The 25,975-nt window shown below is 40.6% G+C and overlaps 2 protein-coding genes across 3 annotated transcripts; both read right to left on the bottom strand.

The window, feature by feature from the left end:
• Positions 1-241: 241 nt before the first annotated feature.
• b3gnt9 (UDP-GlcNAc:betaGal beta-1,3-N-acetylglucosaminyltransferase 9) lies at positions 242-7,861 on the bottom strand. Of its 2 annotated transcripts, none has more exons than XM_047382533.1 (8): positions 7,712-7,861; positions 5,310-5,427; positions 5,067-5,219; positions 4,869-4,988; positions 3,695-4,021; positions 3,371-3,612; positions 3,030-3,285; positions 242-1,710 (listed from the first exon to the last, which is right to left on the bottom strand). In XM_047382533.1, the coding sequence occupies exons 3-8, from the start codon at positions 5,172-5,174 to the stop codon at positions 1,366-1,368; spliced, it is 1,398 nt and encodes a 465-aa protein (XP_047238489.1). In that variant the 5' UTR covers positions 5,175-5,219; positions 5,310-5,427; positions 7,712-7,861; the 3' UTR covers positions 242-1,365. The 2 variants fall into 2 exon arrangements, with proteins under 2 accessions (XP_047238489.1, XP_047238500.1); XM_047382544.1 differs by having other exon boundaries at positions 242-1,632.
• A 1,543-nt stretch (positions 7,862-9,404) lies between these two features.
• Positions 9,405-24,875, bottom strand: bbs2 (Bardet-Biedl syndrome 2). Its single transcript, XM_047381173.1, has 18 exons — positions 24,748-24,875; positions 24,124-24,257; positions 21,496-21,723; positions 21,255-21,380; positions 19,681-19,743; positions 18,343-18,420; positions 18,068-18,172; positions 17,880-17,966; positions 17,643-17,778; positions 17,356-17,495; positions 16,077-16,206; positions 15,814-15,985; positions 15,555-15,684; positions 15,299-15,418; positions 13,005-13,142; positions 12,551-12,663; positions 12,134-12,282; positions 9,405-10,158 (listed from the first exon to the last, which is right to left on the bottom strand). The coding sequence occupies exons 2-18, from the start codon at positions 24,238-24,240 to the stop codon at positions 10,052-10,054; spliced, it is 2,139 nt and encodes a 712-aa protein (XP_047237129.1). The 5' UTR covers positions 24,241-24,257; positions 24,748-24,875; the 3' UTR covers positions 9,405-10,051.
• Positions 24,876-25,975: the final 1,100 nt, after the last annotated feature.

The raw sequence follows: 25,975 nt of genomic DNA, 5'->3' as shown, positions 1-25,975 counted from the left end.
GGATTGCTGGATGAAATCCTGTTAGAGGCTCCGAAAGACTTGAGACTGGAGCTTGAAAATTGATGTTCACAGATGCTCTCCATAAAGTCTTGAACTGTTTTGCAAAAAAGGATGAGTAAATATTTCAGTCTCTAGATTATTAATGCTGGTAAAGATCAACCCCCGAAGACGTGCAGATGTAATTGCAGCAAAGTTTGGTTCCACAAAGTGTTAAATCAGGGGGGCTGAATATACATGCATGCCAGTTTCAGATTTTTATTTCTAAAGAAGTATGACAACCATTTATTACTTTCCCTCATTTCGCAGTTATGCACTACTTTGTGTTGATCTGTCACATAAAAGAATCAAAAAGTTTTTTTGTTGCAACGTGACAAAAGTTAAAACTCTTTAAGGACTACCAATGCTTTTTTCATTGCAATGAATATCACCAAATTGTAAAGTAGCTTATGTTTGTATTTCTACCCAGGCAGAACCTTTAGCGGTCCCATGGTGACCACACTGCAACCAATCAATGATATTTTGGAGGGGCATTGCCTCTCTGAGTCTGACACTGTAGCACAAGACCAGAGATTTTTATTACATGTTTAAAGACTTTGTAACAAGAGAGTTGAAATTCTGAGACGCCATATATGCATGCATATGCACAACTGGTACTCAACCAAGGCAACTGCTTCTTAAATGTCATAGCAGAAACTCGATAATACCATAAGTTCATCATCATATTTTCTATGCAGGCTCACTTACCTCAGTATGCCAAATGCTTGAAATGGGTTCCAACAGAAGGGCTTCATGACATAATGATTCAGGGAGTTTCTTCAGGGGGGCACTTAAGGACTATCTGTAGAGCACTGAAGTTTCAGCCCTAAATGGTCAGGCTATTATTAGGTATGTGAAAAAAAGATAATGATGTGACAGCAAAAAGTAAGTCCATGTGTGGTACATTTTACAACCTTCATCCTAATACACACGCAGTATACAAGACGGGCACATCATGAGCAAAATACCTGCTCACATGCATCACAGGACTCATTGCTTCACAAAATGTGCTTCCCTTCCACATGTAAAATGCATTTTTAGATAAGACAACCTCCTATTTTTGTAAACCTAAATCAAACACCTTCTCTCTGGTGGTTGATAAACACAGTGTGAACACTTTGGTCTCCAAGGTCACAGTCAGAATGTATTCATATTCCTTGGATATCAGCACAGAAGGCAGAGTCAGCTGGGAAAAATTTCCCTTTCCACATTTCATTTCCCGGCAGATGATCCTTCAGCTTGGTTGAATAAAATCACACATGGCTTTCATACTGCCCTTAAAGGCAGCACAATAGCTCCAGCTCCATTTATTTGCCTGCCTGACAAGCACTAATGCATTAGAAACACTAGCTTCTTGCCGTAATCTGTCTCATCGCTTGACATCTCTCCAATCCTCCTTCTCCATTTAAAGGGTCCGGATGTTAGGCCGGTTCTGTTGTGGCAGCTCAGTTTGGGGTCGTGCAGGAGGTTCCACATGAGCCAAATCTGCGGGGCACTGAGGCTGTGAACAACCATGAGCTCTCTGTAAAAACAGGGGTCAAACGTCTGGAGGTGGGGCGCTGCAGACGGTCGGGGAATCCCGAATGTGCGAAATCCCTGATGACATAAAGGTTTGACACCAATCAGCTGGAGGCACATTCCTAGAAAGACGTCATCGATCGGGAATAGTTCCACCTAGAAGAAGTTTTAAATCAGTCACTAATAAAGAATTCTTAAAATAAATAGCAAGAGATGGAGAAACCTCCCTTATTAATAGGCATGGGCCAGTTTGATATTCTCTCATTATGAAAAACATTGAGTAAAACATAGTTTTCAAAGTATGAACTGCAAAAATTAAAATCCAATGAATAAGGGTTTATTATACAGCTGGTCAATCAGCCCATAGCTTGACAACTGTTGGTTTACACTGTCTTTTTTATAGTATTAACACCTCTTAAACTTTTTCACATTTTGAATAATGAAAAACAAAGAAAAACAGCAGACAAGTCAGGGAGAAGGTTCTGGAGAAGTTAAGAAGTTTAGGGTTAGGTTCTACATCAATATCCAAGCTTTGAACATCTCACAAACCTCTGTTCAATCCATCATCTGAACATGGACAGAGGATGAACCAGCTGCAGACTTAACAAGACATGGACGTCCACCAAAACTGACAGGAAGGGCAAGAGGAGCATTAATCAGAGAAGCAGTCAAGAGGTCCATGGTGACTCTGGAGGAGCTGCAGAGATCCACATCTCACAAGGGAGAATTTGTAGAAAACCACAATCCCTAAAACATTATGTCCACTGTGAAAAGAAATCCTGCTGTTGGGATGCTTTTCTTCAGCAGGGAAAGGGAAGCTGATCAGAGTTGATTGGAAGATGAATGGAGCAAAAAAACAAAAGAGCCCTGGAAGAAAACATTCAAGGAGCTGCAGATAACTTTGGACTGAGTAGCAGGTTCACCTTCCAGCAGAGTGACCTTAAACATCCAGTCAGAGCTAAAACTGAATGGTTTAGATCAAATAATGAATGTGTTAGAATGACCTAATCAAAGTCCAAACCTAAATCCAATTGAAAATATGAGTCAAGACATGAACATTGATACCTTCTACCCAGTCTTGAGCTATTCTGCGAAGAATAATTGTAGTAAATTGTGATTTCTACGAAGTATTAAATCCGGGGGCTGAATACAAATCCCCCCAAATGATATTAAATTTTAAAAGATCAATGGGTATATATTCCTTCGTAAGGCACTGTAAAACATTGTTGCCCTAATAAGAGTCATGAGTAGCACTCTTTTTCCACATGCGTTTTTTGTGATGTGGAAAAACGACCAACTTAGTCTTGCTGGGAACGTTCTTCCGGCCAGCTGACCAGCAGTGCACTTTCTCAGGCATCTCACTGAAAGGACGTTAAACCATAGAAATTACATGAGATAATTGTAGCTGTTTTAAAACCACACTTTAGTAAAACCTTTATAACTGGCTTATGCCTATTCTTTAATCTGTAGGGTACCTGCTGACAGGCGGAGCTCAGTCTTCGAGCTGTATGTCCTGACATCACAAACCCTCCTCCTCCAGCATAACTGGGGTACAGACCGCCTCCGTACACGAACTCTGGAACGTAATACTTGGAAGTGCGACGACGGATTGGTTTGGCATTAACGATAATATCCCCAACAAACAAATCCTCGTCCGGCTCTCGGCCTTGGAGCATCTCCAGGATGTTTTCCACATTTACATAGACGTCAGCATCACCTTTGAAGATGAACCTGAAGGAGAGCAGATGGACTTTAATTAAAGCTTCAGATGAGGCTGAAATCATCATCATTTCAGGACCTTTTCATTCAAACTAACTTCACATGAGAACAGCTGCTGTTGACCCATTCCAGAAAATGTGTTTCCTTTAACGTCAGGTTAAAGAAGGTGTCTTCAAAGTCCCAGAGCAGGATGTCGCGAAAGGCTTGGCTCTCGTAGGCCAACAGACGATCCCACAGAGGCAGGGAGGAGCAATTCCTGGGAATTCCCAGCAGGAACACAGTGCGAATGGACCCACCAGGTTGGAACGTCTGCTCCTTCCCCCACGTCTGACGCACTACCTGAAACAAAGGAGGGAAGACAAAAATAAACTGGTGCAAAAAACTTGTAAAAAAGTAATTGATTTAAGCCAAACTTTGCTACCTGTCGCTTGTCAAAATCTGCAGCTGTAGATTTCACAGCAATGAGCAAGTAGGGAGCAGACGCAGAGCCTCCTCCTCCCTTCTCTTCTTCTTTGATGTGACATTTCTCCGGCTGGTCTATAAGCAGACTAAAGTTTCTGTTGTCCTTTTCTCTCAAATAGCTTGCAAAGTCAAAGGGCGGCAGTGTTGGCAGTCGTTTTCTAGCGGCCACAGTCGTAAAAACCTTTTTACTTCGTGACCTGGAAATGATCTGAGAACTGGATTTAGGCTTTGAAGGTCTGGACTTGAGTTGGGGTTTACAGGAAGGCGGCTGTGGCTGTAATGGGGACTGGATTAAAACAAGAAAACAAAAATGCAAATGTTTCACCTTTCTGATTCAAGATTTCATTCTGAGCATTGCAAGAAAATCTCTCAATTTATTACTTTCTGCCTCTGCATTTCAAGGTAATTATCCCAGAATGAAAAAGGTGGTTTGTTGCGTCCAGTGAGTGATGGGCTCTACTGGTCCATCACATAAATATAAATAATAATGTATCATATAATAAAGGTGATTATCTGGCTGGATGGATGGATGGATGGATGGATGGATGGACGGATGGATGGATGGACGGATGGATGGATGGACAGATGGATGGACGGATGGATGGATGGATGGATGGATGGATGGATGGAAGGTCGGATGGATGGATGGACGGACGGATGGATGGACGGACGGATGGACAGGTGGATGGACGGACGGATGGACGGACGGATGGATGGACGGACAGATGGACGGATGGATGGATGGACAGATGGATGGACGGATGGATGGATGGATGGATGGATGGATGGAAGGTCGGATGGATGGACAGATGGAAGGTCGGATGGACAGATGGATGGATGGATGGACGGACGGATGGATGGACGGACGGACGGATGGACGGACGGACGGATGGATGGACGGACGGATGGATGGACAGATGGATGGACAGATGGAAGGTCGGATGGACAGATGGATGGATGGATGGACGGACGGATGGATGGATGGACGGACGGATGGATGGACGGACGGACGGACGGATGGATGGACAGACGGATGGATGGATGGATGGATGGATGGAAGGTCGGATGGACCGCCCATATGAGAAAATGACCACTGCAGATCAACAACAAACGCCACTAAAGTTGTCAGTTACCTCACGTGACTCCTTTCTCACCCTGGCCCCACTGGATCCCAACAGGATCTGACCAGAGCTTGTGGAGCTGTGGATCTTTAGCTTCCAGACAGGTCTGCTCCATCCAGAGGACTGAACAACCTAGAAACATTGCCTGGATTAAATGGGACATGTTTTTTTTTTTCCTCAAATCATTGTGAATTTTCTTTTCCTCCTTACCTGGCGGGTGTAGAGCAAAAAACTGAGCAGCACCAGAAGCACGAGTGTACACATCACATCTCCCTTAACATGGAGGACCCTCCTCATCATCACCACCTTTCTCAGCATCTTCTCAACTGTACTGCATCTTCAGACAACTGTTCAAACTCAAACCTGATCCACAAAGACACAATCTGGTTTCACAGATGATTTACCAGTGACAAAAGAAACCCACGAGTTTGGTTAAACGTCTCAGATATGCACCTGTTTTCCTCTCTGCTTTGCTACATCACTGAAGAGCTGTTTCAGCTAAACAGAAGTTTGGATTCGGCCACGTCAGTGCGTACATGTCCATCATCCGTCTCTCCAACATCAGGCATCACTGTATTGGAACATCCTCAATTAAAAAAAATGCCAGAAGCAACTATCCTGAATCCAAGAAGAGCAGCAAAGTTAAAATTGTTAATAATATCATATTAGAACCTCTTATTTAGTTATCAACCTTTTCTTTCCTCTGTATTTTCATTTGTACCTCCGGATGAGGAAAGATTAAGTGGTCTAAAAATCTAAGGATAGTTAAAAAAATAAAAATCTCCACTACTGGAGGATGTTAGTTTAACTATTTTATTTGGCATTAAAAAGATAATTAAAGATAGGACTGACATTTATTTTCTACACCTCCTGAACTTTTTACAGATTAGTGAATATTCAAATATAAAAGCAGGATAAACATTTGTAACGTTTGCCTCATTTAAAGGCTGGAGGTTGCATCACCTTGAAACTTTATTGAAAGTGTCATGATCATGTGATCTTCTGCTGCTCCTTTAAGCAATATGCAGTTCCAATACCACCAATAACTATGGAAATCTCCTGCTTTTCTTCCCATTTTTCTTTGCTTTTAAACAAATGTTCCTTACATGGAACCGTTACTGTTTTTGGCATAGAGTTTGCATGTTCTCTCCGGGTACTCCAGCTTCCTCCCACAGTCCAAAAACATGACTATTAGGTAAATTGGTCTCTCTAAATTGCCCTTAGGTGTGAATGAGTGTGTGCGTGGTTGTTTGTCCTGTGTGTGTGTGTCTCTGTGTTGCCCTGTGATGGACTGGCAACCTGTCCAGGGTGTACCCTGCCTCTTGCCCATAGACTGCTGGAGATTGGCACCAGCTCCCCTGTGACCCACTATGGAATAAGCGGTATAGAAGATGAATAAATATTTTCAACTGTTAAATTGTTTTACGCTAGGCTTATTGTGTGTATGAGCACTACAGCAAGCTAGCACGTCCTCTATTCCCTATCCTTCCATTTGATAGTGCATGGCTTCCCTGTCTCTCCTGTACTGATCCACAGTGCTTTGGCTCACGCTGTCCAGAACCTTCTCTGGCACTCTTCTTTCACTCTGAATCTTACAACAGCCATAAACGGAGCACCCCAGGCTGCTGTTGTGTTTTCTGTCTCTAAATCACATCATTACGTACTGCGGGCCTGTCTTGCTATGAATGATTCTGCCCCCATTGAGATGGTACTCATATTTAAAGGAAAATGAATGAAACCGTGTTAAACTGACCCGGCCCGACCGACCAGATTAGGCAGGCTACTAGTTGAAAAGGAGATTTATGGATCCCTGAAAAAGCAAGCTGAACTGTAGCGTACCGCTCTAAGTAGGGCCTAAAGGAAAAGGGTCTGTCACTGAGCAGATAAAAGACAACCTTCATATGAAGACTATTACTAAATCAACCTACTATCATCTCAAAGACATATAAAGGGTTCCTATTAAAACAAGACAGAAAAACCTGTGCATGCTCTAATTTTCAGTAGATTATATTATTGTATTGGTGTCTTTAGTGGTCTCTGTAAAACAATCTATCAGACAGCTGCAGCTGAACCAACATGCTGCTGCCAGACTACTGATCAAGACCAGGAAAATCTGTCAAATCAGACTAGTTCTTAATCACTGCACTGGCTACCTGAATGTTGCTGGTCACATTTGTACCAGATCGAGCCCACAGGTCATCAAAGACCTCTTCACTCAGTGTTGTTAGGGCCTGACCTAATAAGAGATGCAACATTTAGTTTCTTTGCTCCTCAACTTTGTACCAAACTCCCTGAAAACATTAGATGTGCAGAAACTGTTGACTTATTTAAATCAGAACTTAGACCTTTGCTATTTCATGCAGCTTACCCATAAAGGTCAAAGATTTCATCAGTTCATCTCTATTATGTCGTAGGTATTTCTTTGTTTTATATTGGTTCTACTCATGCTCCTGTATTTATCTGTAAAGCACTGTAAATGACCTTATTGGCGCTATACAAATAAACCTGAAATGTCAGAATTTTCTCCACACTTCTTGTGATTTATTGCATAAAAAAAGCTTAACGTTACATAACCTTCTCGTGTTCATATTAGAAACTACTCCATTATTGCTTGTTGTATCATTTCATTTGCTGTAAAAAAAAACAACATATCTGTGTTAAGGGGGCGTTTGGAAAGGATGAAGATTATAAAGGCAAAAACCTACCAAGTAATTTATTAATTGACAACTCTTAATTTTCTCCACAACACAGAACCCAGCACGCTCGGTTCACTCCGTCAGAAACGGGTCTGTTAACTCCTAAATGCGTAAAGTTAACGCGACAATCCTCGATTAACGCAAAACCTTCACACTTACCAGGGGAAGCGGCCAGAGACGGACTGAAAACATCTGCAGCTTCTTCTGCTCCTCATTTTCATCTGACAAACAAAGACATCCAATACAGCAGAGGAGCAGCAGCAAAACGGTGCTTCAGCAGAACAGAACCTGAAAATTCCTCTGGTTCGGTCTGAGCAGGACGCATTTACGTGCGGCAGGGAAATACCAGATGACTATGGCCCTTGTATGTTGGTGTGTATCCTAAGAAATGTTCTGAACAAATCTGTGCACCAAAACCAACGGGAACAATTAACTAAAGATTTTATAACAACACGTAGCTTTTCTCACGACTCATTCCAAAAGCATTGAAGGCAACATGACCATCAAGTGTACTATTAAACAGTTCATATTTAAAGGAGGTATGAGTGCACAGCGAATCCCTGAAATGACCACAAACTGTAGAGATACCTAAACAGAGAAAATCTTTTTACAAAAAAATTGTTATTTATGTTGGTAGTTATATCACAAAATCCTCTAGCAGACAGAAGACGGAGCCAATCGCAGGTCCTTGAAGGCATCATTGTCATTCTGTGCTTTGACCATGTGGTTCAAATTGCAGCAGAACAAACCGGTCCAGATGCCAACGCAGCAAGAAAGAACATGGAAAAAACATGATTTCAACCGGTCTGTTGCACACAGGCTGAACACCTCCTCCTGGAAAGGACGAAAAGTAGAGACTGGAGAAACCCACAAGCCTCATAAATGGATCTTCTAATTAAACACTCCTAATTTCTTTAGAACTGTCTTATAAACAGACTTTTAGTCTTCTGAAATGGTCTTTATCAACAGCTCTCCAAGTTTTTCTTCAGACTTTAGCTTTTATTTAAATTCAGTTGTAGTGTAGACCATGTGCCTGACTATAAAAGCATGTTACATCATTAATTATTTGATAAATCAGTTAATTAATTTAATAAGCATTGGAAAGTGGAAGAAAAACCAAGTGTCAGGCCAAATGAAGAAGTATTTAAAAAAACATCCAGAAAATACCTGACGCAATACCTGAGAGCTGCATCATCTTTCAGCTTATCATCTAATGATTGATATATCAGTAATTGCGCAAAAACAAAATAAAAAAAACTCCTGTCCAGGGTGGACCCCGCCTCTCCCATAAACTGCTGGAGAGAGGCACCAGCTTGCCGGTGACCCACTATGGAATAAACGGTAGAAAATGACTGACTGAATGACTGACAAAATAAAAAACTGAAAATCCCTGTAATTCCTGACCATTATACTCAGACTAAGCTTACGATTTAACTTTTCACACCAGTGTAGTTAAAACAAAGTCAATAGCAGAAATATTTTAGTTTATTTCGCTCACAGATCAAACTGTTTAGGTCTTTAAACCATCCTGAATTCATGATGATTCATAGTCGGAGTTCAGTGGCTTAACAATAAAATTGTTTAGACATTGGACAGAAAAGCCATGACAAATGCAGCCAGTCAGAGAGCATTAGAAGTGTTTTCTTAAAAAATACAAGAAACTTGGCTCCATGAAAGCATAAAGACCCAAGGAGTGACTGAAGACTTTTGCATAATACTGTAAATTTCAAAAGCCTAACTTCATTACACCTCCTTCCAGTTTCATTAATGATGCACTAGTTTAATCTAACTTTAGGTTAACTTAGAATAAACAGCTGAGTAATGTTTTTGATGATAGATCCAACCAAACATATTTTAAACTTGAATCAATTTAATAGGAATTCCACAACAATCACAAAATCACAATCTACAAAACTTAACCAAGATACACACACTCGTTTCAACAAAATATGTATAATTATTCTTTGGCTACAAAAAGACTCGGAGAGCTGAAAGCTCAGAACCGACAGGGATTCTGAAGCTGCTCTGCGTCTCGTCCAGCTGTCTTCCCTCCAAACCTCACTGTGTCAGCTGGATTCAACAACCAGGGATCAGGTCCAGCACAGTGAAAGCATTCAGATCACTTTTCTTGAAGTTTAAACATTTTTAGACACATGTGCAACATCGCCTGGAACGGTACTAAAAGACTAAACTACTTTGTTCAGGTTTAACCCCCAACTAACGATGCAGACAGAACTGTGAGTTTAGATTGTGGTAAACTGCTGCACAATGTCACCTTCTAACCAGAAACACTATAAACCACAGCTCTGGGTTTGTTCTCATTTCTCCTACAGTTTCATGTTTCACGGAGGTGGTCCCAAGTGTTGCTGCCAGGTTGGTGCTTCATTTAATGTAAGGCTGAACCAGTGTTTGTCCCAGACTCCATTACACTTGTCCTTTATAGCGCTCGTCAACGTCAGTTTTACTGGTGGATTCCTGCATGCTGTCCTCCTATCGGCCTCAAGAAGACGCAGTGCCAGCCCTCATGATCCTGAAGAGGGCATTGACGTTGTTGCTCTTGATGGCATCCCGGCACGCAGCGATCACCTGGTTCTTGGGTTTTCCCACTGAACAGAAACAGTTAGGTGGATAAAAATTAGGAAAACAAGAACATGTGTAAACTATAAAAACAAATCTCAAATTATTTCTTAAAAGTTTTCTTCTTTACAAGCACTGTAAATGTTGACAGAGTTGACAATGTGACATGTTAAAGTTTATGTAGCCAAAACCAGGTGTCTGTTGATGTGAATACATACACAAGTATTTGCATCCTTTGAACGTGTTTCTAATTTATCATGTTTCATTCAACCACTATGTATTTTATTGAGATTTTATGTGACAGACCAACACAAAGTAGTGCAAAAGAAAAGGAAATATTTGGCTTTCAACATCTTTTTCAAAAGAAAACACTGAAAAGTGAGGTTTGCATTTGTATTCAGCTCGCTTAGCTTTGGTAGCCTAACATAAAATTATAAATAAATAATGCACTCGTAAGTTACTTTATTAGTAAACAGAGTCTGCAATTTATTCTCATTCTAAATCCAGTTGTTCTCTGAAGGCCCCTGAGGTTTGTTAGAGAACATTAGAGAACAACCAGGATCATGAAGACCAAAGAACACAGCAGACAGGTCAGGGAGAAGGTTGTGGTGAAGTTTAAAGCAGGGTTAGGCTCTAAAACAATATCCAAAGCTTTGAACATATCCCAGAGCTCTGTTCAACCCATCATCTGAACATGGAGAGAGGATGAACCAACTGCAGACCTGATGAACACAGAAGCTCTCCAGCCATTCTGTACTTGTCGTCTTCCGCTTTATCCGGGACCGGATTGCGGGGCCAGCAGATTCAGCAGAGACGTCCCTCTCCACAGACACCTCCTCCAGCTCCTCCGGATGGAGCCCAAGGCGTTCCCAGGCCAGCCGAGAGACATAGTCCCTCCAGCGTGTCCTGGGCCGTCCCCTGGGCCTCCTCCCGGTGGGACGTGCCTGGAACACCTCCCGAGGAAGGCGTCCAGGAGGCATCCGGTATAGATGCCCGACCCACCTCAACTGGCTCCTCTCGATGTGGAGAAGCAGCGGCTCTACTCCGAGCTCCTCCTGGATGGCCGAGCTCCTCACCCTATCTCTAAGGGAGTGCCCGGCCACCCTACGGAGGAAGCTCATTTCAGCCGCTTGTATCCGGGATCTCGTTCTTTCGGTCATGACCCAAAGTTCATGGCCATAGGTGAGGGTAGGAACGTAGACCGACCGATAAATCGAGAGCTTCGCTTTTCGGCTCAGCTCTCTCTTCACCACAACCAACCGGCACAGCGCCCCCATTACTGTGGCAGCCGCACCGATCCGTCTGTCGATCTCCCGCTCCATTCTTTCCTCACTCGTGAACAAGACCCCGAGATACTTAAACTCCTCCACTTGAGGCAGGAACTCCCCTCCAACCTGAAGAGGACAAGCCACCCTTTTCCACCCGAGTACCATGGCCTCGGACTTGGAGGAGCTGATCTTCATCCCAGCCGCTTCACACTCGGCTGCGAACCGCCACAGCGCATGCTGTAGGTCTTGGCTAGATGGGGTCCAGCAGGACCACGTCATCCGCAAAAAGAAGAGACGAAATCCACTGGTCCCCAAACCAGACCCCGTCCGGCCCTTGGCTGCATCCAGAAATCCTGTCCATAAAAGTTATGAACAGGACCGGTGACAAAGGGCAGCCCTGCCGGAGTCCAACATGCACCAGGAACAGGTCCGACTTAGTGCCGGCAATGCGGACCAAACTCCTGCTTCGCTCGTACAGGGACCACAGAAGCTCTCCAGCCATACTGACAGAATATAAATATAAACCAAAATTCTTACATTTTTATTTGGTATAAATGTTAAAACAATCCATCATTTTCCTTTTTCTTCACAATTTTGCACAACTTTGTGGTCTAATCACATAAAATCCCTAAAGAAACATTTAGGTTTATGGATGCAATGTGACAAGATTAAGGTGTGTGTCTACATTTCTAATGCACTACATGTTTAAAAGTGTTACAGCCTAACGGTGACGTACCCCGGAGTCTACCTGCCCGCTGGATGGCCTGGTTGACAGACTTGAGACAAGCCAGGAGGGCGTTGTGATTGTTAGAACGGATCTTGTATTCATTGATGAGATCCCTGTTCAGGTCATATAGCTCTCTGTAACGCTTCTTCATTGTTGTCCTACAGATAAAAGCATCACATAAGGATAAGAACATAATAAGGATATAACAGTGTTGTCAGTGTTTGTTGAGCTGCATGTTTCCACACATAAAAACTGCGTGATTCAGAAATGAGCTGTTTTAACAGTCAGTACTATTAAGATACATGGTTTTAGTCCCACATTTGACCAGTTTGTACAAGAAGTAACCATTTCTGGAGCACGCTTAGTGTCACCCGCGTGTGTGTCTTCTACAAATAAAGCCGTGAGGGCAGCGTTTTGGTAGCTCACATGTCAGCCATGAGGCGAGCATCCTCTGCCTGGACCAAGATGTTTCTGATGTAGTTGGAGTGGTCGGCCATATCAGCGGTTAACTTCTGATGCACAGAGTGAAACTCGTCCACCTGTGACACAAATATCCACGACTCAGCAGTAATAGAGCTCACCGCCTTTTTTAGTTCGTTTTAGAAACAGCTAGGTCACCCTTTGGATTTCCTCTAAAACAAAAGTGTAATAAAGGTGAAACTAACAGAAAAAAAATATTAAACACAAAAAACGAACAATATAACATCTGGATCCTCTTAATATTTCTCGTTTGTTTTGTTCTCAGAAACTCTGTATTGAATCGTTTAGCTTACATCACAGGCAGCTGAAACTGGAAGCAATCAAGCCTTTTAGGCACAATTGTTTTTTGTAACTAAAAGAGGCTTCAAATAAAAAGAAACATCTTAATTTCAGCGAGAACCTCGGTGAGTGTTGTGCGAAGCTCCTCGAAGTATGAGGGAAAGTCTGCTTCCACTGACAGGTCCTCTATTGCCATGAAGGAACCGAGGGACTGGACCAGATCCCCTGCTAGATCAATATCATTGGTCCTCAGGGTGACCTGAAGAAAAAGATCAGGAGTGTCTCATTTAAGTGGGAACTATTAGTGAATTACACAACCCTAAATGTGCAACTTTATTAATGTACATTTCTGGTCAGACGTTTCCATCCACTGACTGTTGGAATGAATGTAAGATTAATTTTTGTCTTTAATGATGTATTTAAAAGATTTGAAAGATAGGATTATTAAACAACATACAACTGCAACGGGTTTTTTTTAAAACAGAAATTGGATTCAAATTTTAGATTTAATTCTTGATTTTCTCTAAATACATGGATTAGAAAGACATTTTAACCAAGTTAAATAATAACTTGTTTGATAACTAGGATCAATTTGGAAAGCATGGTGAATTGGTGCTATATAAATACACTTAACCTAATTCAAAACTATACCAACAGGCTCCTGCCCTGACTAATACTTGTTTAAATATCCTTTAAACAAGTTCCACTGCCTGTTGTTGTGGCCAAACAATCTTTGACTCATCCGATCATCAAACTGTTCTCCAGAAGGAACTTGGATTGCCAGTGTGGACAATGTAAATGAACTCAACCAGTTCTACCAAGAAGACAGGGAATATTACAAGCCTGAATTTAACCAGAACCACATGTTTAAGACACAGCTTGCTATTCATTTGAGTCTACCTGTATAATTTTGATCATGTGTGGAAAACTTTGAGAAAATCTCAATTCTTGTTTTAAAATCATTTTAGTTGCTTGTTGTATAATCATTCCACCAAGGAAAAAACTAAAATGAATAATTAAAAGCCCCAAATTAATAAGACAATCATCCCCATGATGAGTGGATGTAAACTTCTGACTGAAACTATATATGGAAAATATTCATAAATGCAAGCATATGTAGTGCGATCCATTTTAGCATTCTGTTCTCTAGTATACAAAATATTAAAGCTCTTATCTTATGCCTGGTCCCACGACAGGATTTTCAAATTGTCGGTTGATTTTCAAAACCTGAGAGACCCCACACATGACGATAAAAAGATCGTACATATGACGTATGGTTTGGTCTTACAGTGTGTGGAGTCCAGCCAAACGACAAGCACAACACTCCACACACAACAGATTTCACTCACAAACATTCAGATGTCAGACAGGAAATATCGTAAACCTTCTCAAGATAAAACGAGAGTTCAAAATAATTCTCTTCTGTGTTTCCGTCACTTCGCTTTCTAATTGGCTACAAGTCTCATTCAACAGGCTGCGTGCTCGTTCGTACTCCCGATATCCTCCCGGCCAAGACAATCCAACCTGCTGAATATCCCAATTTGAGGGCGGATTGGTCCCAACGTCCTTCCAAGCAGACTAAATCATTCCTAACATACCACATTATTGTCTTAAGAGCCATCGTGATAATCGGAGCATTTCGGAAGGGAAGATTGGGTCAAATATCAGTATAAAAATCTTGCTGTATGAACCAGGCATTATTGTGAATAAAACAAGAATTTATATGAAAGAATCTAGAAAATAAAAACCACTGATAACAGTGAGGATAGTTTTTCATGGCCCACAACATTCCCAAACTGTTTTTTGAGTCAGAGCGATTCTACATATGAGTTTTATCCCTCCGGGAACCCAGGGAACCAGAGTTTAAAAGTTACCTGTACTCTGTAAAATGAGTCCCCTCTGTCCAAACTGGTCCCCACTGGGAGCCATCACATAAGGAGACCCTTGTCACTCCCTTTTCAATCTCAGCCCCTGGCTAATGTTGGTTTATTAAAATGATGACCACTACCAGGCAGCAGAACTAATGTAAGAGACTAAGTGGAGCCCTTCTGTTTGTTGCACAGAAACAAAACATATGATTGCAACACAAAATACACAAAAAAAGACAAAAGACATCATCAAGAATATTTTAAAACAAACTAAAAAAGCTTTATATTTTAGATTAGGCCTGATTAAATGATTTACCCCTTTAAATAATATAATTTTTGTTGTACTTTTTTTCTTGGGACCAATTTGGGTCTTTGGATTCCTATAGTGCAGGTTTTTCTGGAGGAAAACACAGTGTTGAAAAATAAAATATATATTTTTTATATGTATAATTTCTGTGATAAAAAGGAAACTTGTCCTATGAAAAGTAGCATATTGTTGTGGCAGAAAACAATAAATCTTTTTAAAAGAGCATTTGTTGCTGTTTACCTGTCCATTACTGGCCATATGAAAAGACATGAGTCCTCCTCCACGGAGGGAATTAAATGTAACATTAGGACTCTCTATCACCTCTGGAAGCAGGAAGTTCTGATTGAGCCACATTACCACCTACATTCATGCAGACAGACACACAAACAACAAGAAACAAGTTTAAACTTTTCATATCAGAATGCTGCTTCCTGAAACACTGGGAACCAGATCAGAATTGTTCTTCAGGTTCTCCTCCCTCCCAGTTGGTACCTACCCTCTGGGGTCGCTCATTGATGCTGAAGGAGACTCTTCCAGCAGGAGGAGCAGCAGACGAGTCCTCTGTGATCTCATACATGGAGAAACGAGGCAGCTGGCGAGTGATTTCAAACACGTGGAACTGATTGCTGAAGAAGTTCAGAGAAGATTGACAAAGAGCAAAATACTACAATTAACTATTGAGGGACTGATGTTCAGAATGAACAAATTCATAAAATAATAAAAAGTTTAATTAAAGTTGCATTTACGCATCCTACCTGGTCCTCCCCCCAACAAAAGCTTTGATGTGCAGATCCACTGGTATATCTTTAGGTGGGACGATGGGAACTTGGACACAGCCCGACAGGTTCTGGACACTGGGATGAACAACATGACTCTCACCTTCAAATATTCCCTCAGCAAAGATGAGAACTGCACGAATGATTGTTTCTGGAGAGAAGACATCAGACATTCAGATAGTTCTTCCAGATATGTTGAGACAATAAATGCTTAACATTCATTGAGTGTGAGAAGAAGAAACCATTAGGAGTAGAGATGCTGAGCTCTACATGAGCCTTCTGGGCCTCTGTAGCAGCTCTGACAGACAGAGCTGTCTGCAACTGAGTGTTGGCTGGTATTACACCCATCCTGCTGTTTGTCTGTGGCACGCCCTGAAACAGAAGGTTTGGGTGAATTTACATTTAGAAAAAAAAAGTTCTGTTTAAATCATGAGATTAAATCTGGTTACTTTAAAACAAAGAAACAAAATCAGGAAGGTGACTGAAGATCTGTGAATGAAATATATCCTGAAGGTTTTATCTTATTAACTTTGATGATGGAAAACATATCTAACTTTAACATCTGGCATATTATTTTAATATCTGTGGCCTTTGGTTCTGGTACAGCTTCAAAAATACAATAATCACATTGTATTAATGTGATGTCATCTACACCCACCGGCCACTATATCATTTATATCTTGTTAGTACTGGGCCGGAACCTTTCTTGCCTTCAGAACTCCCAAACGTCTTTGTGACATACAAGGTGTCACAACCACTCCACAAAGACTTTGGTCCATATTGGCACAGTAGCATCACACAGTTGCAGCTGATTTGTTGTCTGAACACCAGAGATCCAAATCTCCCAATCCACCACATCCAAAACGTTCTCTACTGGATTGAGATCTGGTGACCGTGGAGGCCACTGGAGTACACTGAATTCATTGTCATGTTCAAGAAACCCCCTTGAAACGATTTGAGCTTTGTTACGTGGTGCATTAAACCTGTTAATAAGGGGCCCAAAGTGTGCAAAACAAATATCCCCTATATCATTACACCACTATCACCAATCTGGACCAGTGATACAAGGCAAGATAGATCCATGCTTTCATGGTGTTTACACCAAATTCTGACCTGAGCATCTCAATGTTGAAGCTGAAATCAAGACTCAGGACCCAGAAACTGTTTTTCTAATCTGTAATTGTGAAATGATGGAGATTATGTGTAAACTGTAGCCTAAGTTTCCTGTTTTTAGCTGATAGGAGTGGCACCCTGAGTGGTCTTCTGCTGCTGTAGCCCATCTGCTTCATGGATGTGCAGTTGAAATATCAGCAACAATTGTGTGATGCCATCACATCAATATGGACCAAAATCGACCTTGTTGAATCTATGTCACGAAGAATTAAGGCAGCTCTGAAGGCAAAAAAGGGGGTTCAACTCAGGACTAGCAATATTTATAAATTAAACTTTGTACAAACACCAGTGAAACTGCAACAAGAAGCAATGTCTGTGTTTGTTTCTGAGCCATCTTCAGAGGTACACCTTGGCATTTTCTTCATAGTTGCGAAGCTCAAGCAGCAGATTCTGTCGGCGCTGGCTGAGCTCCCGAATAAGATCCTGTTCAGTATTGGAGTCCATGAGATTCCCTTTTAAATCCTTACTGGCTGGCAGGTAACCGCGAACTAGTAAATACACACACGGGTAAATGTCGTTGTTTCAAAGGGCAACAAGTCGTGTTTGTATCTTAACAAAAAAACACTTAGAAGTACTGCTATTTAAAATTATGTATCAAGGCCTGGTGCTTAAATGGACACAAGCACCAAACTCACCTTCTCCTTCTATAGAGGTGCAGATGAGTTGTTTCTGTCCATCTAACCTGTAGTCCCCTTCCACCACTCCAGCGACAGATGAGGAGAAATTGTCTTTAAAGATGACCTCACCTGTGCGGTCGCTTCGTGCATCAATCTGAAACAAGAGCTGGATGTCAGCAGAAAACAGGCCTCAGAGAGCTAAACCCAAAGGGCTAATACTGAAAAACATCACACTCTTGTAGAACGAGCACGGACCTTTCCATTGGACCAGCCAGTAATGAGTTCCACAACTCCGTCGGCATTCAAGTCAAAGGCATGGATGCTCATTGCATGGTTCTTAGACTAGGTAAGAAGATCAGTATGTAATTAACTTGGTTAATTAGTAAAAATGTACAGATACAACAACAAGTTTCAGATGCAGAGTCAATTCTAAGCATGGACACCTTGATCCTCCAGTAGCGGGCTGTGCGGTCATAGACTCCAACGGTGCCATTAGCCAGAGCGTAGCCAAACCTACTGCCATGCATATGACACAATGACGTCACTGTCTGTGAAGACAGGATAAAACCCAAAAATCATTCTGAACCTGGACAGCACAAAATCAAAAACCTGCATGACCTGGTCAGCTTGGATTGACACAAACAATTATTTCAAGTATTTTACAGAGACAATAAAGCTTTTTTCTGATCAGAGTAAACAACACAGCATGTTTGTTTACCTCGTTTTCAGTCATCTCTGACACAAGCTGATCCTCCTTGAAAACCCTGATGTCAAAGTCTTCAGACCCAACAAGAAGCTGTCAATAACAACATTAACAAATTATTGTTTTGGTATAAATCAGTAGTTCCTTAACATTGTAATCAAGGGCCTGTGGCTCTTTAAAATATTTAACTGAGCATGGTCCATTTTGAACAACTTTATTCGGCGTGAAAAAATGTTTTATTACATCAATCTTTCTGTTGCAAATGAAATAAATGTCAGTTGGGTACCTTAAAATGGATAATTCTAAAAAAAAGACCAAAGAATCATTATAATATATTACACTATAATATATTTACGGTAGGTATTTTCTGAAACCACAAAAATACAGGCTGCACAAAAGTAGGAAAATGTGAATTAGCGATATTCTTGATATGTTGCAATAGTGAAAACAACTGCGATTTTCTCCCTCTTCAATTGTTTTTCCATCATCACAAAGATCTCATCACTCTACCTTTAATGTGTCAGTTATCTAAACTCTATCAAAGGTGTGGGAATTAGAGACACGGAACGTTAATCAAAACTGCTAAATACATTATTGGCAAGCGGAGTTTGAATACATGGGTGCTCTGTGTAATATCCTCTCAAATACTGCAGTCCACTTACATGTTGATATACAGTAGATCTCAAGGAAACTAACAAAATACAGTCTAATAAACGTCTTAGACCTTAATAATAATAATAACATAATGTACCCTGCTATTCAATCCATCAGGTTCTTTGAAATAAACTAGATATTAACACAAAAACCCTTAATGATAGGCATACAAAAGGTTTACAAAGAAATACAATTTCAAAACTAACAAAATGTCCTTCACACCATTCATACACTTTAGAGCGTTTTACGCTGACCCTCTCCCACCTGTTGCTGTACAGTGCCATACAGCTAGCTCACCGATGGCTATTACAATTTTCCCTTACTTAAACTATGCCCTGAAAAACATAGTGAACTAACTGTTATAAATAACGTCATTATAACTATTATAATTAATATGCAACATTGTTTTACCAGCTGTAGGAATTACTGTTACGTTTCTGGTTGACAAAAAGATAATTATTGTCATTTTTGGATGAAACATTCGTGTTCATACCAAGATCAGGATGTCATTGTATTGTGAGAATCACATACAGGCCCGTGCCTCTTACAAAATTTGATCAAACCTTCCCTTCTTCTAATAGACTTCTAGATGATTTCTGGTTGCTTAGTTTGATCAGGAATCTGCACTCTTTTAGCATCAATCTTTCAATATGTTGTAATTGTTTATACAACGATAATTGGCACAAATCTCAGACTTACCTCATTTTTCCCATCTCCAGTGAAGTCACAGAGCACCAGAGACCTAACATTATCACCAGTTACCTGAGAAAAGGGGACTTCATGGTTACAACCAGAAATAGTGACATATGTGCTGCATACACATGTTTAGACAAATAAGAGTTATGAGTTGAGCGATACATTAAACGCAACAAAGAAAACGCTTAATGTAGTAGTTATGGTTAGCAGTATATTTTGTCTCAAATATTCAACTCTTATACAATACTGTTGTTTTAAATGTTGTCTGACAGTTTTATGGCCTAAAGTGAAATTAAATTAAGCTTTTGGGAACTCGATGATGATCTTTCATTTGCTTCACCTGTGATGCATTTCTGTGATGAAGGCGATTAAGATGAGTTCCAATCAAAGGAAACACAAAGACTCCCCCACAAAAGCTGGGAGAGCAGATTATTTCACCAGACCTGAAGGGCCATAATACAATTTCTCAAAACAAAAAGGAATGAACATTCCAGTTCAAAATGTATGGACCAGCTGCAAACCTATCTGGTCATAGAACAAAGACCAGTATTTCATCAAAGGCCCACAACCACAAAGAGAAACCGCGGTGTAGCATCTACAGAATCACCTGATGTAGACTGGTTTGAATGGCTCAGTGGCAAATATGAGACATGCCCTGAAACAAGGACTTAAGGGTCGGATTCTGAGACAAACTGCACTTTTGACCAGAAAGAACATCAGAAGTCAACTAGAATTTATGAAAGCAGGAAACTGGATGAGACGAGAGAGTTTTGGGTGACAACTGTATGGACCGATGAAACTAAACATATAGACCAGGGGTATATCTGCCATGCAAATGTCTAGTTTTCACCGAAAGAATTCCACCCTTACACTAAGGCATGAGGGTGGGTCACTGATGATGTGGTTTTTCAGGAACTGGAAATCTTGATTGTGTGCCTGATATAAAGGATTCCTGGAAGTACCAGGCCATTAGGAGGAGGAACGTAAAGTCATAAGATGACAAATTACAACTTGGTGATGACTGGAGGTCAATAATATGCCAAGCACACCTCCAAGTCAATCAGAGCTTGACAAAAGAAAAAGATCCTGGAATGTCCTAGAGTGGCCTTCTGAGTAACCCGATTTCAATCTGACCAAAAAATCTTTGAGAATTACAGAAGACAGTCGCAGCCATGAAACATTACTGGGCAAGGTGTCATCTGTCGAGAAGTGTAAGAAGCACACCAACACTCACAGAAAACCGTTTGCCTCATAGCATAATTGCCTAAATCATATTTGCCAAAATATATTTACTAAAATATGATTTGGGCAATTATGCTATGAGGCAAAAAAAAACTGTTAGAAGCTCTAAAGGGTGATCATTAATGTACTGCCACAGGGGGAATTAAAAAACTGCACGTTAAGAGATGAAATTTTAATTTGAACTTTAGTGTTGAATCAATTTCTGTTCTTAGTATTAAACAAATGTGTATCAAATATGAGGGGTTGAATATTTCTAACTGCAACAGTCACTGAAATGATATACGTAACGTATTTGCAAATATGATGAACTTTGTTGTAACTTAAGAGAATCTTACCGTCCAAAATTGGTCGTTCCCTTCATAGTCAAATCCTTGCAATGCACAATTCCCTCCGATGATGGCCAGAGGAGAGGAGATGTCTCCCAGTTTTCCCAACACAATAGCATTAGCTCCATCTGTCACCTTGAACAACACAAAGCAATTAAAAAACTATGTACTAAGGCATGAAAATCAGTTTTCCTGATCTTAGGGTCAGCTTTAGATGCAGTGATTCTACGGCTAGGAACTTTCTACTTACGTCTCTGTAAAATACGTCCGTATTGTCGTGAACATCATAGGCCAAAAGGTTGGTCTGAGAGCCCACAAGGAGCGTGTCTCCGGTGGTGTTTGGTCCCAGTGTTCCTGCAGTCAAACATGTTACAGCCTGGTTGATGTTGAGAAGAGAGATGTCAGAGTCCTGGGTGCTCTGACTCAGTCGATGGGTCGCAGCTCTCTGACCGCGATCATGAGGGTTGTGGATGAAAACCTTTAAATAACAAAGAAAAGCTCATGTTAAAATGCAGAGGTGAAGAAAGAGTTCAAAACTTAGAAACCTGGTAACTCTCATACACAACATAGAAAAAGGTCAAACTCAGTGCTTTATATTCTGCTTCCAAGGAGCTGGATGTTGTAATCCTTTAAAGAGACATTGATTTATATTGCTTTAGAACTCCATGTAGGCCTACATTTTTATCACTTCTTTTCATTGTTTTGTGTATTTTTGGCTAAAAATACAGTTTTGGGACTTGTTGAATAGTTGGTCCAGTCATTCTCAAACTGTGGGGCATGCCCTCTAGGGGCAACTTGACAGGGGGGTGCCGGGGGTGTTTGTGTTGACCAGAAAATACAGGGCACACAGGGAACTAATGTGAATGTCGGAGGACTCTGACTCATATGGGGGTGACAAAAAAAACAAAATGAGCTACGTGGACAGATCCAAACGATTGCTATCGTCTTTGTTCTTTACTCAAGTTGAACCTTATTGTTACTGTATTGAAAAGGTGTGCAGTGGATAAAAGGCTCACTGTAGTGAGAAACACTGCGATTCTATTAAATTAGTTAGCACAAACCAACTGATTCATCTTTGTTGCCAAAAATTATTTTTGTCTTTGCACACAAACAACTTATTGTTCTAAAATATGTGATAGTACATTTTATGTTATTCATGGGAGTTTTAAAAAATAGTAACTTTTAACTTCTTCAATAAAAGAAAATATTTCATTCTTCAAAGGAGGGCACAACAGAAAAGGTTTGAGAACCACTGAGTTAGTCCAATGGGTGGGAAAACAAACAAAAAAGTATTACACAGATAAGGAAATAGCAGAATATTTGCTTAATGTCACCAAAACGGGGTGGCATAGTGAGGTGAACAAATCCCCAAAAGCAAACACAGGAGCTTGACGGGTTCCCATAATCAACATGGCAAGGATGAGGATTACAGCCACAGCAAATCAGAATACCTCAAGGTTTTATACGGACATTTGATGGGAAGTAATGAAGACAGTGTTAATAGTGTTGTCAGGACACATGAGATGGTGAAGATGCTGTTGTGAGTCATCTGTTGTAATTTTGGTTTTTATGTGAGATGATATCAGCGTTTGGTACCTGGTGGTACAAAAACAATGTTCTACGTTGGCTTTATGTTTGGACAGTTGATGCTAATTTTAATTGGTCATTTACATTTAAAACCACATAAACAAATAGTATGGGGTGGCCATCTCTCCCAGCGGTGGCATTCAAATCTAAAAAAAAATGGGCGGAGACTGATTCTCGTCCTTAGTTGTTTATTATCTGAATAATAAAAACTGAAAAAAGTTATTGTAAAGAAATCTAGCGGATCACATAGCCGTTAGTCCTCAGCAGCATACGGTACAGAGCAACTGCAGCACTGCTTTTTCCTGCTAAGGTGGCTCTGGGACAATTCACCACCGCACTCCTCTTGGGGTTTGGTCAACATTGTGCAAAACCGTTGTTGCATGGTGTATACGATACAAATAATAGAGTTTCAGAGTGCAGCTGACGCCAGTGCGGTTGCAGCCCAAAAGTCTTAATAGTTTATTGCTATTCGCACGGCTAACGTGACTGTAAGGAAAACATCATAATTAAAATCAGAGATGATACCACAGTAGTGGGACTCATTCATGGGAATGATGAATCAGTACACTGGGAGGAATAAGATAGCTAGAGGGCTGGAGCAGAGACTAACAACCTGGTGCTCAAAGTGGACAAATTGAAGAAGATTATCATTGACCTTCAGGCACGACAGAAACTGTTTATTTTGAGGAAACGTAAACAAGCATTATTCCAAACCAGCATCTCCACAGCATTCTGTGGTTGAGAAGGTGTTGACATACTGCATCCAAGCATGGTACTCAAATCGCAATATGGCAGACTGAAGGGCCCTACAGGGGACAGTAAGGGAGCTGGGAGGGTCCTTGGAATTACTCTCTGTCCACAATCTGTTTTAGATCCCCGTCATGGTAAATGTTCTAAACATTGTCTGAGACTTCTCACACCCATTACATGAACTTTTGGACCTGTTACCATCAGGTAAAAGGTACATCGATATAATGAGAACCAGCAGACTGATGTGCAGCTTTCTGTCTCAAGCCATTAAAATATGAACTACTGTTAAGATTATTGAATTTAAATTATTGTACCTGTTTTAAGTGTTTCATTTTTTATGACTGTATATATCTGTGTTGTCTATTTTTAACGATTTTCACACTAATTTGCTGATACCATTGAAATTATATCTTGTTTCATTGTTAATTATTTTTCCTTTACTTGGATTTCATTTTACAAAACACCACCAAAGGTTTATTTCCACTATTTAGAAAAGCTTCTAAGTCTCAATCAAGCAATAACAGTGACTTATTCCCCTCACCTTTCCAGCTTGCGTGGCTGCTGTAAGGCATGGGTGCACTCCATCAAACTTCCCAACAGCCACCATGCGGGGGTTAATCTTATGGTTCAGCTTCAGTGTGAAGATGGGGACCATCATGTTGCGACTTCCTTATCCTTAAACAGTAAAGTGTGTTGTCAGACTGCTTCGGGACAACTTACAGTACAATATTTCATCCTGCTGATACATAACTGACAAACCCCTGATATCAGTAAACCGTGCTTCCGTGAATGTAACTCGTTGGCAATGCGTGATTTTGCGCCTCTAATGTAATTACAGGCTTTACCTGAGCAAGCCATGAGCGACTTCTGTTGCCTAGCAACAGTGAGTAACAAGCTAAAGCTGTTCATCTGGCTAATCTCTCTGATTTGCGGTACAAGAACACGGTTTTTAACAACTAAACCAGTTATTTTGACTGGTTAACAGGTCCTTACTGCTTTGAAAAATTAGAATACAATTCCAGAATTTTACCATATTTAAAACCTATGGATTTAGACGAGAAAACTATGAAGTTAGCTAATCATATCGTCAATTTTTAGCTGAATACTAAACTCATCCGAGGAACAAAACAACTAAAAACAACGTCTTGTAAAAAACAAAACATACCAGGTTGTGCATCAACTGGGACAAGCCCCTTCTCTGCAATAAACTGTCGGGTTTGTTGTAATGAAGTCGGCTAACCAGAAGCTACATAGTATGGCGTCATGCTGACAGGCAAACTTCCGGTCGGTTCTTTTCAAAATAAAAACTCAACCATTTATTGATAGAGTGAAGATGTGTTACGTCAAAAATGGCAAAATAAAAGATTTATAGTTACAAACAATTATTATATTTTGTAACAAAACTTTTTTTAGACCAACCACTAAGGAATTTTAGAAGTAAAACATGTATACATACCGAGGAAAGCTAAAAAGTTAGAGGTAGAAAGTTATGAACAAAATGTTTATTATATTATAATGATATTTTAATGGTGAATTAATTTTTTAGAATATATATTTTTACCAGGTACAATTACATCCTAATTATATTGGTAAAACATTTATTAGGTCAGTCATATTGGCCATAACAGAAACAGAATATCAGTGAAAGGCCTTGTTTCATATTTTCAAAACACAGAGATCTATGCAAATACTTCATCCTGACTGATCTTTGATTCTTCCTAATCCACAATGGTTGTTACCTGTGCTCTTTGTTCTGTCTTATTTTCCTCATTCATCAACCCTTTAATGTACTCCTTCCATCTTCCTATCATTCTTGTTGCATCTGTCAGTACATTTCCATCTCGATCCTTAATCACCCTAACCTGCTGAACATCCTTCCCATCTCTGTCTCTCTGCCTTGCCCACCTGTATAAATCCTTCTCTACCTTCATACTGTCCAACCTATCATACAAGTCACTATATGCCCTTCGTTTGGCCTTAGCTACCTCTACCTTCACTTTACACTGAGTCTCCCTGTAGGTCCTGGCACCTATGTTCAGTCCTCACAGTGTCCCGTTTCCTTAACTTCTTCATTCCACAACCAAGTCTCCTTATCAACTTTCCTTCCAGAAGGCATACCAAGTACTTTACCTATCTCCCAATACCCTTAGCTGTAGTTGTCCAATCATCTGGAAGCACCTCCTGGGTACCCAGAACCCGTCTGAACTCCTCACTGAATGCCATACAACTTTCTTTCTTTTCAGCTTCCACCACTTTGTGCTCTTCATATTCCTCACCATCATTCTACACACCACCATCCTGTGCTGTCTGGCAACACTTTTACCAACCACTACCTTGCAGTCACTAAATTCCTTTAGATTACATCGTTCATACAAGATTTAATCCACCTGTGT

The sequence above is a fragment of the Girardinichthys multiradiatus genome, chromosome 2, assembly GCF_021462225.1.
Source record: "Girardinichthys multiradiatus isolate DD_20200921_A chromosome 2, DD_fGirMul_XY1, whole genome shotgun sequence".
Lineage (NCBI taxonomy): Eukaryota > Metazoa > Chordata > Actinopteri > Cyprinodontiformes > Goodeidae > Girardinichthys > Girardinichthys multiradiatus.
This window is presented reverse-complemented; position numbering and strand designations above follow the sequence as displayed.